The sequence below is a fragment of the Ranitomeya imitator genome, chromosome 6 (assembly GCF_032444005.1).
Source record: "Ranitomeya imitator isolate aRanImi1 chromosome 6, aRanImi1.pri, whole genome shotgun sequence".
Lineage (NCBI taxonomy): Eukaryota > Metazoa > Chordata > Amphibia > Anura > Dendrobatidae > Ranitomeya > Ranitomeya imitator.
The window spans coordinates 255169704-255186180 of record NC_091287.1 but is presented as its reverse complement, the minus strand read 5'-3'; the positions used below and the strand labels follow the sequence as shown (position 1 = coordinate 255186180).

The 16477-nt window shown below is 44.2% G+C and overlaps 1 protein-coding gene across 1 annotated transcript in view; it reads right to left on the bottom strand.

Annotated features, from left to right (window-relative positions):
* The window catches only part of SLC6A3 (solute carrier family 6 member 3), a 192969-nt gene that overhangs the window by 87461 nt on the left and 89031 nt on the right, over positions 1-16477 (bottom strand). Inside the window, exons 4-5 of the mRNA XM_069732277.1 lie at positions 10937-11075; positions 9090-9224 (exon numbers count right to left, since the gene is read on the bottom strand). Coding sequence (XP_069588378.1) covers positions 9090-9224; positions 10937-11075 — 274 coding nt within the window. The remainder of the gene's footprint in view (positions 1-9089; positions 9225-10936; positions 11076-16477) is intronic.

Here is a 16477-nt window from a genome sequence, read left to right as displayed (position 1 = left end):
ATGGTAAGTTGGTACCGAAACTAGGATTCAGGGAGATGACCATAAAGATTGGTAAAGTAGAACTGAAGAAACAGGGTATAATTGTTGTTGATGTTGACCGGCGGAACTGTGAACCAACTGTATTGATAGGAATGAATGTGTTAGAGAACTGCTTTTCCGAAGTCATTTCTGTCTTACAGCAAATTGCTGAAACTGCCCAATCCTGCCAGCAGAGAGTTCTCCGGAGGGAAATAAAAGTATTGATGTTAAGGCAACAGGTAGAAGTTGCAGGTGGAGAAATCGGCAGTGTGAGGGTAAGTGATCCAACGTCTATTGTAATCCCACCAAAAACAGAAATGCTGGTATGGTGTAGAGCAGCCATTGGTACTAAGGGACGAGATTATCAAGCCTTAATAGAACCAGTGTACACCGACAGCAGGCCCACTATACTCACAGCACGAGGGATAGTCGAGGTACACCGGGGACGAGTGCCGGTACGACTTTTGAACTGTGGAGAGGAAGAGGTCACTTTGCCAAGGTATGCTACAATGGCAAAGCTATATACTGTTGACAACAATGCCATCACAACCATTGAGCCCTTAGAACCAACCTGTCAGGTGGAAGGCAATGGCTCAGATGGAGAAATGGAGGATTGGTGCCAACAGCTACACGTGGGCATAAATTCAACACCTACCCATCAAAAACAAGGGGTGTATAGGCTAGTGAAGGAATATGAACAAGTCTTCAGTAAACACCCATTGGACTTCGGACGGATAGAAGGGGTAGAACACACAATCCCCACAGGTGACCATCCCCCAATAAAAGAAAGATATAGACCCATACCGCCCGCTCACTATCAATGTGCAAAAGATATGCTGAGGGAAATGAAACAGGCTGGGGTAATAAGAGACAGCTGTAGCCCCTGGGCGGCCCCTCTAGTGATTGTCAAAAAAAAGGACGGAACCATGAGAATGTGCGTAGACTACCGGAAGAATAATAACATCACCCATAAAGACGCCTACCCCTTGCCTAGGATAGAAGAGTCCTTAACTGCTTTGAAATCTGCTAATTATTTTTCCACCTTAGACTTAACAAGCGGGTATTGGCAAGTCCCTGTGGCTGAGAGAGATAAGGAAAAGACGGCATTCACCACACCAATGGGTCTATGTGAATTTAATCGCATGGCGTTCGGACTCTGCAACGCATCCGGTACCTTCCAGCGGCTGATGGAATGCTGCCTCGGACACAAGAACTTCGAGACCGTCCTCCTGTACCTAGATGATGTGATCGTCTACTCAAAGACTTACGAACAACACTTAATAGACCTGGCAGAAGTGTTCGAAGCCTTATCCAGGTATGGCATGAAAGTCAAGCCATCCAAATGTCACCTTCTCAAGCCAAAGGTACAGTACCTGGGACACATCGTGAGTTCGGAGGGAGTAGCACCAAATCCCGAGAAAATAAGCGCCATAAGGGATTGGCCAAGACCTACCAGCGCAAAAGAAGTGAGACAATTCCTGGGATTGGTGGGTTACTATCGCAGATTTATAAAAGGATTTACCAAGTTGGCAGCACCCTTGCAAGACACCTTGGTAGGGCAGACGAAGAAACCTTCAAACCGAAACCCTCCTTTTCAGTGGAACGACGAAAGGGAAGACTCCTTTGAACAACTAAAGAAGGCACTAACCGGAGAAGAGGTTCTGGCATACCCAGATTACCATAAACCTTTCATCCTCTACACCGATGCCAGTAATGTGGGACTAGGAGCGGTGCTGTCACAAAAGCAAGAAGGTCGGGAGAAAGTAATCGCCTTTGCAAGTAGAAAGCTCCGGCCTACTGAAAGAAATTCAGAAAATTACAGCTCCTTCAAATTGGAACTACTGGCAGTAGTTTGGGCTGTGACGGAGCGTTTCAAACACTATCTGGCCGCTGCAGAATTTATTGTCTATACTGACAACAATCCGTTGACCCACCTGGACACAGCCAAATTAGGTGCGTTAGAACAGCGATGGATAGCCCGGTTATCTAATTACAACTTCATAATCAAGTATCGAGCAGGTCGCAAGAATGGAAATGCCGATGCCCTATCCCGGATGCCACACTTGAGAGATGTAGAAGAGGAAACGGGGGAGCTTGAAGAAATTGAACTATCAGCCTTCCATCGTCCCAAGGCAAAACATCATCAGTCAAGTACCTATCAGAAACAACAAGAGGTGAATTTTAATCCGTTAGCACACCATAGATGGGCTGACACCCAAGACAGCAATCCGGCTGTGAAGTTGGTGAAGGAACTGTTGACTGAGCAAAGTGCATATCCCTATGAGGATGCCCCAGAAGAGACGCATCAACTCTGGAAAGAGAGAGGCAAAATGTTCCTGTATCAAGGGAAGCTCTGTAGAAGATACACCAATCCGAAAACACATGAATTGGTTTGGCAGATTATTGTGCCTAAACAAGATGTGAAGATGGTCCTCGAAGCTTACCATAATGGTGCTGGTCACTTCGGTTGGAAAAAGTTAGAAGTACTTCTAAGAGAAAGATTTTATTGGGTCGGGATGAGAAAATCAATCGAACAGTGGTGCAGAAATTGTGGCCCGTGTAACCTCAGAAGAAACGATCAAAAGAACCAAAGAGCACCACTGCAGCCCATAATCACCAAACAACCACTTGAACTTGTAGCCATGGACCACGTGAAGTTGACACCAAGCCAGTCCGGCTATGTCTATGCCTTGACCATCGTGGACCATTATTCAAGTTTCTTGGTAGTAGTACCCGTAAAAGATCTGACAGCAAAAACAGCAGCCAAAGCATTCCAAACGTACTTTTGTAGACCCCATGGATATCCGGAACAGGTTCTCACCGACCAAGGTACAGCCTTTGAATCAGAGATCTTCAGAGAATTCTGTAATATGTATGGTTGCAAAAAGATCCGGACGACGGCCTATCATCCACAAACAAACGGCTTATGCGAGAAGATGAACCATATTGTAATAGACCTACTAAAGACTTTACCTGAGACAGAAAGGAATCAATGGCCAGAGAAATTGCCTGACTTGGTGGATCTGTATAATCATGTCCCGGTGAGCTCCACCAACTGCACCCCAGCTTACCTTATGCGTGCAAGACCCGGCCAATTACCAATCGATCTAGAAATGGGAATTTTGAAACCAGACGCAGAAGTTCAAGACTCCAATTGGGATATCATACGGCAAAAGCAGTATCGCCAAGTGCAAGAGAGTGTGGAAAGAAGCCTTCAGCAAACTAGAGAAAGACAAGAGCGAACTTTCAACCAGAATGCTCTAGCGACCCCATTAAGACCGGGTGACCAAGTGCTCAAGAGAAATCGTCGAACCAATAAACTGGACAATCAGTGGGAAGCCGTACCCTACACAGTTTTACCAACAAGAGTGGATAATCCTAAAATGTGTCTCATTAGCAAAAACGGAGGCTTAACATCTGTACTAGTGTCAAGAGACAATCTTAAATTATGTCCGGAAGCATTGAAAGAGCCAGACGTTGTCCAGCCAGAACCAGAAGTTATTCAACCCATACAGGTTCAACCAGTAAAGGAAAAAGAAGAGGAAGTGTATCACACCTGTATAGGAGACTTTCCCAAAACCCTACTAACATACCATGGTGCAGTAGTGGTTCCCATGGTGGCCTTTTACCCAACACCGAACCCAATACCAGAAGTCCCAAGACAGGAAGAGGCTGACCCCGTACTACAGGAGGTTCCAGGCCAGGAAGAACAGATTCCTGGTCAGAGTAATCCCATTCACGGTGGACTTGCCAACTCCATAGTCGTGGAATTATCTTTAGCAGAGCGGGCAGATACTACATCCGCAGTAGACAGTAGTACACCACATGAAGAGACACCGCTATTACGTAGATCACAGCGTAGTACCCAGGGTCAATTACCGGCCAGGTATGCAGATTACCAACTATAAAGCTCATAATGTGAATTGTATATATGTTATGCCGTATATAGTTAAACAGAAAATGTAGTATAGTCATTGCTATCAGTCTGCAACGTTTAAGCCCAGTGCCTACAGAGACTTGTCTGTATGAACTTATTGCATATTCTTGAACTTTTTATCAGCCCGGAGGCACTAAATCAAAGCTCCGGAAAGACTGCTTTTTGAACTTTGCTTTTTGCTCTTTTTGAACTTTCTTTAGACTTTATATTGATAACTCCGTTGGAAAAATGGAACTAAATTCCTGGACACTAAGTACAGTGCCGTTCCTAATACCTTCAAGGATAGAACTGTATTAATGGACGCTATTTGAAGTGACTTTTTACAGAACTCTATTTTTGTTTCCTTGAGTGGTTTTTGTAACTTTTCATTTTTAAGACTCTGTACATATTAATTGTTATTTCAAAATGTTATTGTCCCACAGTCCCGGAGTACTGTTCTTAACTAAGGGGGAATGTGGCACCCCTAGGGGTATTTGCCACAAAAATAGTTACTGACAGTAAGTACAAATACTAAAATAGCAAGACTGCACTACCACCTCCGGCCAGAAGGGGGAGCTCCAGAGACTCCCCTTGATCCATTCTGGTCTGAGAGAAGAAATGGCAGTTGGGCCAAGGAGCTGATAGTGAGAGGTCATACAGTTAAATCTCTAACAGCCCTGTGACTGTTACCAGGCCTAAATCACCGGCCTGAGGAGAAGAGGGATAGAGAAAAAGGACATTGTGAGAACCGGGTAGCATTAATCACTACCCAGAACAGGCGCAAAGACGGATACCGGATCCGTGGCTGTATTCATTATATATAATACAGCAACCGGAAAAACGTGAGGTGATATCAGCTTCACTAGGGTCGGATGCAGCAACAGACACAGAGTTCAGCGGTACTCCCAGAGGGGGTAAACCGATAAAAGGACTCGGGTTGCCCGTCGAACCAGGACCCGGAGGGGACAGGTTGGGCCGGCAGCCAGTTCACATACAGCAGCAGGGCCACACAGAAATTGCGCACAATAAGAGGCGAAGACCCCGGCAGGGTCAAAGTAACTCAGAGTTCCCATACAGACTCCGGTGACAGGACTGGTTGTAAATCCTTTTATGTTAAAGTAAACTGGTTAAACGTTTCAGTGCCTCAGTCTTTCATTTGGACAATAGCCATCTATCCAGGATCGAGATCGTCACCGCTGGGAGAACCTGCTGCTGATCAAGTAAGTGCCTGTCCCCTCATGATACCCCTTACACTGTGCATTGCCTGAGGCCACAGCACCGGGTCAAGCCACCCGTGACATCCCCCTCAAGAGACAGACTCCATTGGTCCGGTGCTGGGTATCCCGGTCTCCTGGGCGTCACATAATCATTACATTATGGTAAATAATGAAATTTAACACTATATGCTAATTTTTTGAGAAGGACCTGTATATGGACGGCACCTTCAGGGTCTTCTGGACATTGCAAAGGAGACCTGAGAAGCAGAAGTAACACCCCACTGGAGCGTTATCAAACATGTGGTCCAGATGCAGGACAGGATCATAAGTATGATGCCGATTGTGAAGGAGAGTCTCCTCCAAGCACAAGGGGCCCAGGCAAGGGTCTACAGTCAGTCGGCAAGACTGAGACAGCTTAGCCCTGGGGACCGGGTGCTGGTATTGATCCCCACCATTGAAAGTAAATTCCTGGCCAAATGCCAAAGGCCATACAAGGTGGTTGAAAAGTTGAGTAACACCAACTACAAGGTCTATCAACTGGGGAGAAGAAAACCATACCAAGTGTACCACATTAACCTGCTGAAGCCATGGCGAGATAAGGATCCGGTAGAAGCAACATGCCTAGGGGTCCATCCTGAAGCCAAGGTTGAGGATGTTACAGTGGCAGAGACACTGTTGCCGGCACAGAAAAACAGTGCCGTGAGCTGCAGGACCAAGACCAGTTTTCGGAGTTACCAGGATGTACGCAGGTTGTGAACCACAAATACTTATTGAACCGCAAGTGGGGGTGAACCAAAGGCCGTATTGGATACCTGAAGCTTGCCGCGAGGTGATCTTTAAGGAGGTGATGAGATGTTGAGCCTGGGCGTCAGCAAGGAGTCAAAGACCGGCTGGTGCAGCCCTATTTTCCTTGTGATGAAGCTGGTTGGAGAGTGGTGCTTCTGTAATGATTACAGGAAGCTCAATGAAGTGTCCAAGTTCGATGCTTATCCGATGTCCTGAGTCGACGAGCTTATTGAGAGGTTAGGGTCAGCCAGATATATCACCACCATGGACCAAACACAAGGGTGCTGGCAAATTCTCCTTTCTCCAAGTGCCAAGGAAAAGACGGCCTTCTCTACACCAGATGGGTGCTTTCAGGATATCCGAATGCTGTTCAGACTTCAAGGAGCCCAAGTTACCTTCCAGAGGGCTATGGACCGGATACTGGTCCCTCATAAGAAGTATGTCACCATTTACTTGGACAACATCAAAGAGGGTTTACCATAAACCCAAAGAAGTGTGGCCTAAGAAAAGAAGAGTCAAAGTACTTGGGCTACATCGCTGGAAGTGGCGAGATTAAGCCACAAACAGACAAAGTGGAGGGAATCCAAAAGTGGCCTCAGCCGTTCTCCAAAAAGCAGGTTAGGGCATTTCTGGGAATTGTGGGTGATTTACCCTGAATTTTGCCATGATAGCCACTGACATATCTTCTCAAGGGTACAAAATCATCTATGGTCAAATGGTCCTCTGAAGCTGAGATGGCATTTCAGGAGCTGAAGTTCATCCTGTGCAGACAGCCATCTTGATCACATCAGACTTCAGTAAGGAGCTTGTGCTTCAGACGGATGTCTTCAAGGTCAGTTTGGGAGCTGTGTTGTCCCAGGAAATAAATGGGGATGAACATCCAGTCCTATACCTGAGTAGGAAACTCTCCTGTGAGAAGAACAATGCCATTGTGGAGAAAGAGTTCTTGACCATCAAGTGGGCAATCGACACCCTGAGGTACTACCTGTTAGGCAAGAAGTTCAGGCTAGTATCAGATTTTACGCCCCTGAAATGGATGAGAGAAAAGAAGGGGAAGAATGCCTGGGTAACTAGGTGGTTTCTAGCGCTCCAAGAATTTACTTTTCATGTGGATCACAGGTCAGGGAAGTTGCATGGGAATGCATATGCCCTGTCCAGAGTCCCCTGCTTAGCCAGTGAAGGTGTCAAAACCCCTTAGACAGAGGGGGGATAAGTGACAAAGTCACATTGTCTGGGCTTAAATGGCTGGACTCCAGAGGCAGTCTGGGTGTTGAGTGTCTGGAAAGGACACTCCAGAGAAGTGGTTTTGTGCTGTGGTTTATGTCTGAACCGTGGGTTGTGCTAACCATGAGCAGGCTGACCCCATTACTACAAGGACTGTAGAGCTACTGTTTTGGTTTGCTGTTTTTGCCCAGAGGGCCATGTTTATTTTGTGCTTAACCCTTGGCTTATGCCACATTTAATAAACCAAGCCGCAATGTTCCCGTATCTACCTCCGTGTGCAGCCGAGTGAGCCAATCTACCACAGGGTGGCTGAACTCACCTGGTGGTGTTGTGTGAAGTGAGAATATCCGCAGCTCCTGCCAGGTGGCTGGAGGAGATATCTTCCAGATGAGTATTTATTAGAATGGAGATAATCATGCTAGGCGAGCTGAACTGCAGGAAGTGAGGAGCCGCGGAGCTTCAGATAAGATTTTCACTGGTACCAATGCTTTTCTGCTCCAGACCACTACCTCTCTCAAGGTCAAAAATTTGTTTTTGAGCTTCAGAAAGGTGCCAATGCAGTGTTAAAATTCATCTAGTGATAATCTCATGCTGTTAAAACAGTGATTTTAACAAAACTACAACAAGCAGCCCAGTAAGTGACACTTTGCTGGAATCAGGCCTCTGTCTGTCATGGAATTCCAAGTCGCTGATAGGTCATGGCAAAACACCCATGACCATTGCCATGACCAATCAGCGACGGGCATAGTCCAGCGGCAAAATGGCTGCTCCTTCCTCCCCGCAGTCAGTGCACACTCCATACTCCCCTCCAGTCAGCCCTCACACAGGGTTAATGGCAGCATTAATGGACCACGTTATGCCACGGTGTAACGCACTCCATTAACGCAGCTATTAACCCTGTATGATCAACTTTTTACTATTGATGCTGTGTATGCAGCATCAATAGTAAAAAGATCTAATGTTACAAATAATAATAATTATAAAAAAAAGGTTATTCTCACCCTCCGACGTGTCGCTCTGTCCTCGGCAGTGCAAGCGGCAGGTTCCGGTGCCAAGGATACTATGCAAGAAGGACCTGCCATGACGTCACAGTCATGTGACCGTGACGTCATCACAGGTCCTGCGTTCATACCAACTCTGGGACCGGAAGCTGCCGCGTGCACCGCACACAGGCGCCAGGACTACAAGGGGCCTTCGGAAGGTGAGTATATGTTTATTTTTTATTTTAAGTCTTTTTTAACCACGCTTATAGTGCCCACATTGCTATATACTACGTGGGCTGTGTTACATACTGCATGGGCTGCGTTACATACTACATGGCTGCTATGTACTACATGGGCAGTATTATATACTATGTGGGCAATGTTATATACTGCGTGGGCTGCGTTATATACTACATGGCTGCTATATACTATGTGGGCAGTGTTATATACTATGTGGGCAATGTTATATACTGCGTGGGCTGCGTTATATACTACATGGCTGCTATATACTACGTGGGCAGTGTTATATACTGTGTGGGCTGGGTTATATACTACATGGTTGCTATATACTACGTGGGCAGTGTTATATACTGTGTGGGCTGCGTTATACAATGCATGGCTGCTATATACTACATGGCCAGTGTTATATACTATGTGGGCACTGTTATATACTGCATGGGCTGTGTTATATACTGCATGGCCACTGTTATATACTGTGTGGCCTGTATTAACGCATCGGGTATTCAAGAATATGTCGTGGCCTGTGCTATATACTATGTGGCTGCTATATACATACATATTCTAGAAAACCTGATGCGTTAGAATCGGGCCACCATCTAGAATAATAATAAAATGGGTATTTTAGGTTCTACTGTACTAAAGCAATGGCAATATAACTCAAAATGAAATTAAGGATATTCATGTATTAACCACATGTCCACTTACCGAAGCTTCACAAAGACGAAGAAAATCAACACTTAAATAGGCTTTAATTCCATCTATAGCTCCTGGTAGAGTGATACCACGAAGTAACAATGCTGTCAAGACAACATAGGGCATTGTAGCTGTAATCCACACTACCTAAAATCCAAAGCAAGATGAACGTTACTAAAATATAAAGAGAGCAAACGTCATAAGAATAAAAGGAATTTAAAAAAAAAAATGGTGCATAGGAAAATAGAGGAAATCCCTATAGCAGTATTGCTGGTTATTTTCCAATCTTGCCTGAAAGGTTGAAGGAGAATTTACAAACACTGTTAAGTTTAATTGTACTGTATTTAATTACATTTCTTTATTTTTAAGAAATTACTTTATAAGGACTTTCAAAACATTTTAGTGGCTTTATTAGATTTCCCCTATCAATATGCCATTTTAAAGGGAACCTGTCACCAGTTTTTTGCCTAGCAACTAAAAATATCTTCTAATAGAGTGTGAGCTATACATTCCCCAACTACTTGTGAAACCCCCCGACTCCCCATGAATCCCCCATAAGAACCTTTTATATTTCTCCCTCGCTGTATGGAAATACATGCTCCGGAAGAACTATGTCCCTGAAGTCTTTTGCAGTGTTCCAGACGTAGTTTACTGGTGCATGCGTACTAATGCTTTTTGGCTTCGCCCGCAGTTGGGCAAAGCATACTGCGCACGCGCAGAAGGCAATTTGAAGGTGCACGCGCGGGCCTGTACGCGAACAACGCTATTCACAGAATGGAATGCGTACAGCACATCGATTTGGGGTGGGGAGTGGGGCCAGAACCAACGCCCATCGGACCGGACCGAGGATATTTCCATACAGCGCGGGAGACATATAAACAATTCTTATGGGGAATTCATGGGGAGTCGGGGGGTTTCACAAGTAGTTGGGGAATGTATAGCTCACACTCTATTAGATGATATTTTTAGATGATAGGAAAAAAAACTGGTGACAGGTTCCCTTTAATTACATATTGCTCAGGATTTCACTCTAGGAGGTAGAACATATAGGCATTGTGTATGAGCAGCTTTGGTTTAGATCTGGTGGACTTAAATGATTCTTGCAATACATGGATGGTCTTTTAACCGAAAGACTACCATGAAATGCTACATTGCCCCCACAGAGGCCAAATAGGCCTGGCCAGTGGCCAGCTCTAGCCAAATTAGCTATTTGCCAGGAGCATGGAAGATCAGGACACTGATCACCTGAGACCACATTTTTAAAGGGATTGTCTCTGCTGAGATCTCCATTTAAAACATTTATCCTGAATCAGAAGTTAGGGAACAAAAATGAGGCAAATACCCATGGGCTTTGACCACGTAGGACTTCCTTCTTGCCATTGAAGTTAAAAAATGATTTGCAATTTTACAATATAAAAGATCTAACATGCTGAAAAAGATATATGCTTTTCTGGATATTTACAATGTGATAACATGTCAACAAAAAATTGTATTCAGGATTTCTCGTGAGAAAATGAGCAGTTCCTAGCACCGGAAAGAGCTATAAGAGCTGAGGGAAAAAAGGAAATTTGAAAGCTATTGGTACATTTTAGAGGGAGGCATCAAAATGTTACAGTTTTTCTGTAAGTATCTAGGAAAAGAGAAATTTAAGGGAATTAAATTCCTCTATTTGCCCTAGTAAAATACAGAAACAGAAAAAAAAATATTTGTTCCGCTTCACAGAAAGAATGCAGGCTCACATATATTAGAAGTGGTAAAAAATTAGAATTTTACATAAGTGTCAGACTTGATCTAGCTGTATTGAAAATCTATTAATTAGATTTATTTGTAAAAGTAGGTTCAATTCACAAAATTCTAACCTTGCCAGAAGTTTTCACCCCTTTCCATAAGCTGAAATAAAGGAATACAATCACAAAAATAAGACAAGATGTAAGCTTCCAGCGAGGCAGGCCTAAATCGTGGATTCCTGTACTTTCATGAAGATGCAAAACACCCCGTCTGTATGTGACAACAAATATGAAAAAAAATCATTAATATCATAAAATAATTTTAAGCTATTACCAATGATAATATGTCTCTTTTGCAACAGTTCAAATTCAGTTAGAGGTTCTTTTCAAACAAAGTGCACAGGACAAGTGAAGGAGTTGTACAGGTAAACTAGTTAGATTTTTAGCTTCATGGTCCAAAGGGCCTTAGTGCAAGAAAAACATTTTCCACTATTAAGTTCACTTTTATTTACATGCCAGTGTTCCAGCTTGCTCTATCAATTCTAAGAAAAATTAATTTTATGTTTTGTGACAGGGTACTGGCACTGTATGTGAGGAGAGATATGTGTCACAGAGATTGCTTTCCTCCGTGATCTAGAAATCCATAAGTTTCTTTTCAGCATGCTATCTGCTGAAGGAGTTAAGCGGCCATGTTATGGGTGGGTTTTTAGGTGAGTAGGTAAGAGATGGGCAGGATGCCTACTCACCATATCTGCACCTCAAGGGTGTGGCTGGAGAAATAAATGTCCAGCCAGTTTGTTTTTTCTCAGGCTGTGTTGTGTGGAGACAAGGAAGTCTCCATACTGAAGCTCCTGTGAGAGCTGCCATAAGTGTTGTCACAGAAGTACTGGGCAACACTGTGTGAACTGTTTACTTTCTTTTGAGCCAGAAAGGTGGGTTTTCTGTTACCATTTTGGGTTTATGATGCAATAAACCACCCAGAGACTTTAACCCCACATGTGCCTGTGCCTACTGTGAGGAGCAGCTAAGTGAGCCAACCTTTCACAGTTTATATCATGGATCATCTTCTATTGTGACTGCTTATTTTCATCACTTTAATGAGATTCTCTTGACTAGGCCTTCTCAAAGTTTTTCTTCTATGGCCTGACTACAAAGACCAAGGTAATGCATTAGCAGCCTCACTAGACAGACAAAGGTAATTCCTGGGCCTCACAAGAAAGATCAAAGTAATGCCAGTCCATACTAAACAGATCAAGATAATGCCTGGTCACACTAGACAGATCAAGGTAATGCCTGAGACTTACTTAACAGACCAAGCTGATGCCTGGGCCTCACAAGACAGACCAAGGTGATGCAAGAGCCTCACTAGAGAAACCAAGATGATTCCTGAGCATCATTGGACAACCTAAGATGATACATAAGCCTCACTGCATAGACCAATGTAATGCAGGGGCTTACAAGACAGATGAAGTTAATACTTGGCCTCACTAGACAGAGCATCATGAAGCCTTGGACTCAGCAGATAGGCTACTTGGACTCAGAAGATAGGCTAAGGTGATGCCTGTACCTCACTAGACAGACCAATGTGATGCTTGGCCCTCACTAGACAGACCATGATGATGAATGTGCCTTACTAGATAGACCAGGTTGATGCCTGGGCCTCATCATGCGTGATGTAAATAATTTCCCAAAAACAAAACATTTCTCAGTATATTCCATTTGTTTGAATGTTGTATAACATTGAAGCGAACCTGTCCCCAAGTTTGGTCGATATGAGATAAGGCCACCACCTTTCAGGCCTGATACACAGCATTCTATAATGCTGTATATTTTCCCCCAACCTGACCTGCAAGAAAAGAAAAAGAGTTTTTATTATACTCACCTGTGGGACGGTCCGGTCAGTGGGGTGTACTTGTTCTTGCGACACCATCCTCCTTCTTGCTTTGGATGGAAGACACATTCCGATACCATCCACATAGTCTCTCTGGCATCATGCCATCATGCTCCTAAGCAAATGTACAGTGGGGCAAAAAAGTATTTAGTCAGTCAGCAATAGTGCAAGTTCCACCACTTAAAAAGATGAGAGGCGTCTGTAATTTACATCATAGGTAGACCTCAACTATGGGAGACAAACTGAGAAAAAAAAATCCTGAAAATCACATTGTCTGTTTTTTTAACATTTTATTTGCATATTATGGTGGAAAATAAGTATTTGGTCAGAAACAAAATTTCATCTCAATACTTTGTAATATATCCTTTGTTGGCAATGACAGAGGTCAAACGTTTTCTGTAAGTCTTCACAAGGTTGCCACACTCTGTTGTTGGTATGTTGGCCCATTCCTCCATGCAGATCTCCTCTAGAGCAGTGATGTTTTTGGCTTTTCGCTTGGCAACACGGACTTTCAACTCCCTCCAAAGGTTTTCTATAGGGTTGAGATCTGGAGACTGGCTAGGCCACTCCAGGGCCTTGAAATGCTTCTTACGAAGCCACTCCTTCGTTGCCCTGGCGGTGTGCTTTGGATCATTGTCATGTTGAAAGACACAGCCACATTTCATCTTCAATGCCCTTGCTGATGGAAGGAGGTTTGCACTCAAAATCTCACGATGCATGGCCCCATTCATTCTTTCATGTACCCGGATCAGTCGTCCTGGCCCCTTTGCAGATAAACAGCCCCAAAGCATGATGATTCCACCACCATGCTTTACAGTAGGTATGGTGTTTGATGGATGCAACTCAGTATTCTTTTTCCTCCAAACACGACAAGTTGTGTTTCTACCAAACAGTTCCAGTTTGGTTTCATCAGACCATAGGACATTCTCCCAAAACTCCTCTGGATCATCCAAATGCTCTCTAGCAAACTTCAGACGGGCCCGGACATGTACTGGCTTAAGCAGTGGGACACGTCTGGCACAGCAGGATCTGAGTCCATGGTGGCGTAGTGTGTTACTTATGGTAGGCCTTGTTACATTGGTCCCAGCTCTCTGCAGTTCATTCACTAGGTCCCCCCGCGTGGTTCTGGGATTTTTGCTCACCGTTCTTGTGATCATTCTGACCCCACGGGGTGGGATTTTGCGTGGAGCCCCAGATCGAGGGAGATTATCAGTGGTCTTGTATGTCTTCCATTTTCTAATTATTGCTCCCACTGTTGATTTCTTCACTCCAAGCTGGTTGGCTATTGCAGATTCAGTCTTCCCAACCTGGTGCAGGGCTACAATTTTGTTTCTGGTGTCATTTGACAGCTCTTTGGTCTTCACCATAGTGGAGTTTGGAGTCAGACTGTTTGAGGGTGTGCACAGGTGTCTTTTTATACTGATAACAAGTTTAAACAGGTGCCATTACTACAGGTAATGAGTGGAGGAAAGAGGAGACTCTTAAATAAGAAGTTACAGGTCTGTGAGAGCCAGAAATCTTGATTGTTTGTTTCTGACCAAATACTTATTTTCCACCATAATATGCAAATAAAATGTTAAAAAAACAGACAATGTGATTTTCAGGATTTTTTTTTTCTCAGTTTGTCTCCCATAGTTGAGGTCTACCTATGATGTAAATTACAGACGCCTCTCATCTTTTTAAGTGGTGGAACTTGCACTATTGCTGACTGACTAAATACTTTTTTGCCCCACTGTACTTCTCTGCCCTTTTGAGTAAAGTGCTGCAGTGCTCAGGTGCCGAGAAAGGTCAAAGAGCCCCAGCGCCTTCACACTGCAGGACTTTACTCTGCCCCAGTTAGGCCAGAGAAGTACACCTGCACAGGAGTGCGATCTGTTGTGAATTCTGTGGCTGAGTTCACTTCTGTGGTCACAAGTGGTATTGCAGTCTCTGGGCTTCCTCCCTCAGGTGTTTTGGTGAGCTCGTTGGCTGCCTTGCTATTTAGCTCCACCTGAGTCTGTCTTCCTTGCTCCTTGTCAATGTTCCAGTGTTGGATCTGAGCTACTGCATCTTTCCTTGGGCCTGCTGCTCTGCTAGATAAGTGCTTCTAGTTTGTTTTCTGTTTTTTCTGTCCAGCTTGCTATTATCTTTTGCTGGAAGCTCTGAGAAGCAAAGGGGTGCACCGCCGTGCTGTTAGTTCGGCACGGTGGGTCTTTTTGCCCCTTTGCGTGGTTTTCGTTTTAGGGTTTTTTGTAGACTGCATAGTTCTCTTTGCTATCCTCGCTCTGTCTAGAATATCGGGCCTCACTTTGCTGAATCTATTTCATTCCTACGTTTGTCTTTTCATCTTGCTAACAGTCATTATATGTGGGGGGCTGCCTATTCCTTTGGGGTATTTCTCTGAGGTAAGTCAGGCTTGTATTTCTATCTTCAGGCTAGTCAGCTCCTCAGGCAGTGCCGAGTTGCATAGGTAGTTATAGGCGCAATCCACTGCTGCTTATAGTTGTGTGAGGATAGATCAGGTACTGCAGTCTACAGAGATTCCACGTCTCAGAGCTCGTCCTATTGTTTTTGGTTATTGCCAGATCTCTGTATGTGCGCTGATTACTGCACGCTGTGTTGCCTGATTGCCAGCCATAACAGTACAAGGAGCCACACCAATGATTCCCAATAGAGGGAAAAAAGAAATCCTGACATCATTTTTTTTTCTTAGCTCTGTCTTCAGTCTTTTTTTTCCCCTAGACATTAGAGTGCTTCAGGACACAGCTGTGGACATGGATATTCAGGCTCTGTGCTCCTCAATGGATAATCTCGTTGTAAATGTACAAAAGATTCAAGATACTATTGATCAGAAATCGATGCTAGAACCAAGAATTCCGATTCCTGATTTGTTTTTTGGTGACAGAACTAAGTTCCTGAGCTTCAGAAATAATTGTAAGCTATTTTTGGCCTTGAAACCTCATTCTTCTGGTAATCCTATTCAACAGGTTTTGATTATTATTTCTTTTTTGCGCGGCGACCCACAGGACTGGGCGTTTTCTCTTGCACCAGGAGATTCTGCATTGAGTAATGTTGATGCATTTTTCCAGGCGCTGGGATTGCTTTACGATGAGCCTAATTCAGTGGATCAGGCTGAGAAAAATCTGCTGGCTTTATGCCAGGGTCAGGATGATGTAGAAGTATATTGTCAGAAATTTAGAAAGTGGTCAGTACTCACTCTGTGGAATGAATCTGCACTAGCGGCTTTGTTCAGAAAGGGTCTCTCTGAAGCTCTTAAGGATGTAATGGTGGGATTTCCTATGCCTGCTGGTTTGAATGAGTCTATGTCCTTGGCCATTCAGATCGGTCGTCGCTTGCGCGAGCGTAAATCTGTGCACCATCTGGCGGTATTGTCTGAGAGTAAACCTGAGCCTATGCAGTGCGACAGGACTATGACTAAAGTAGAACGGCAAGAACACAGACGTCTGAACAGACTGTGTTTCTATTGTGGTGATTCTACTCATGCTATTTCTAATTGTCTTAAACGCACTAGGCGGTTCGATAGCTCTGCCGTTATTGGTACTGTACAGTCCAAATTCCTTTTGTCCATTACCTTAATGTGCTCTTTGTCATCGTATTCTGTCATGGCATTTGTGGATTCAGGCGCTGCCCTGAATCTGATGGATTTGGATTATGCTAAACGTTGTGGATTTTTCTTGGAGCCTTTGCGGTGTCTTATTCCGTTGAGAGGAATTGATGCTACACCTTTGGCCAAGAATAAGCCTCAGTACTGGGCCCAGCTGACCATGTGCATGGCTCCTGCA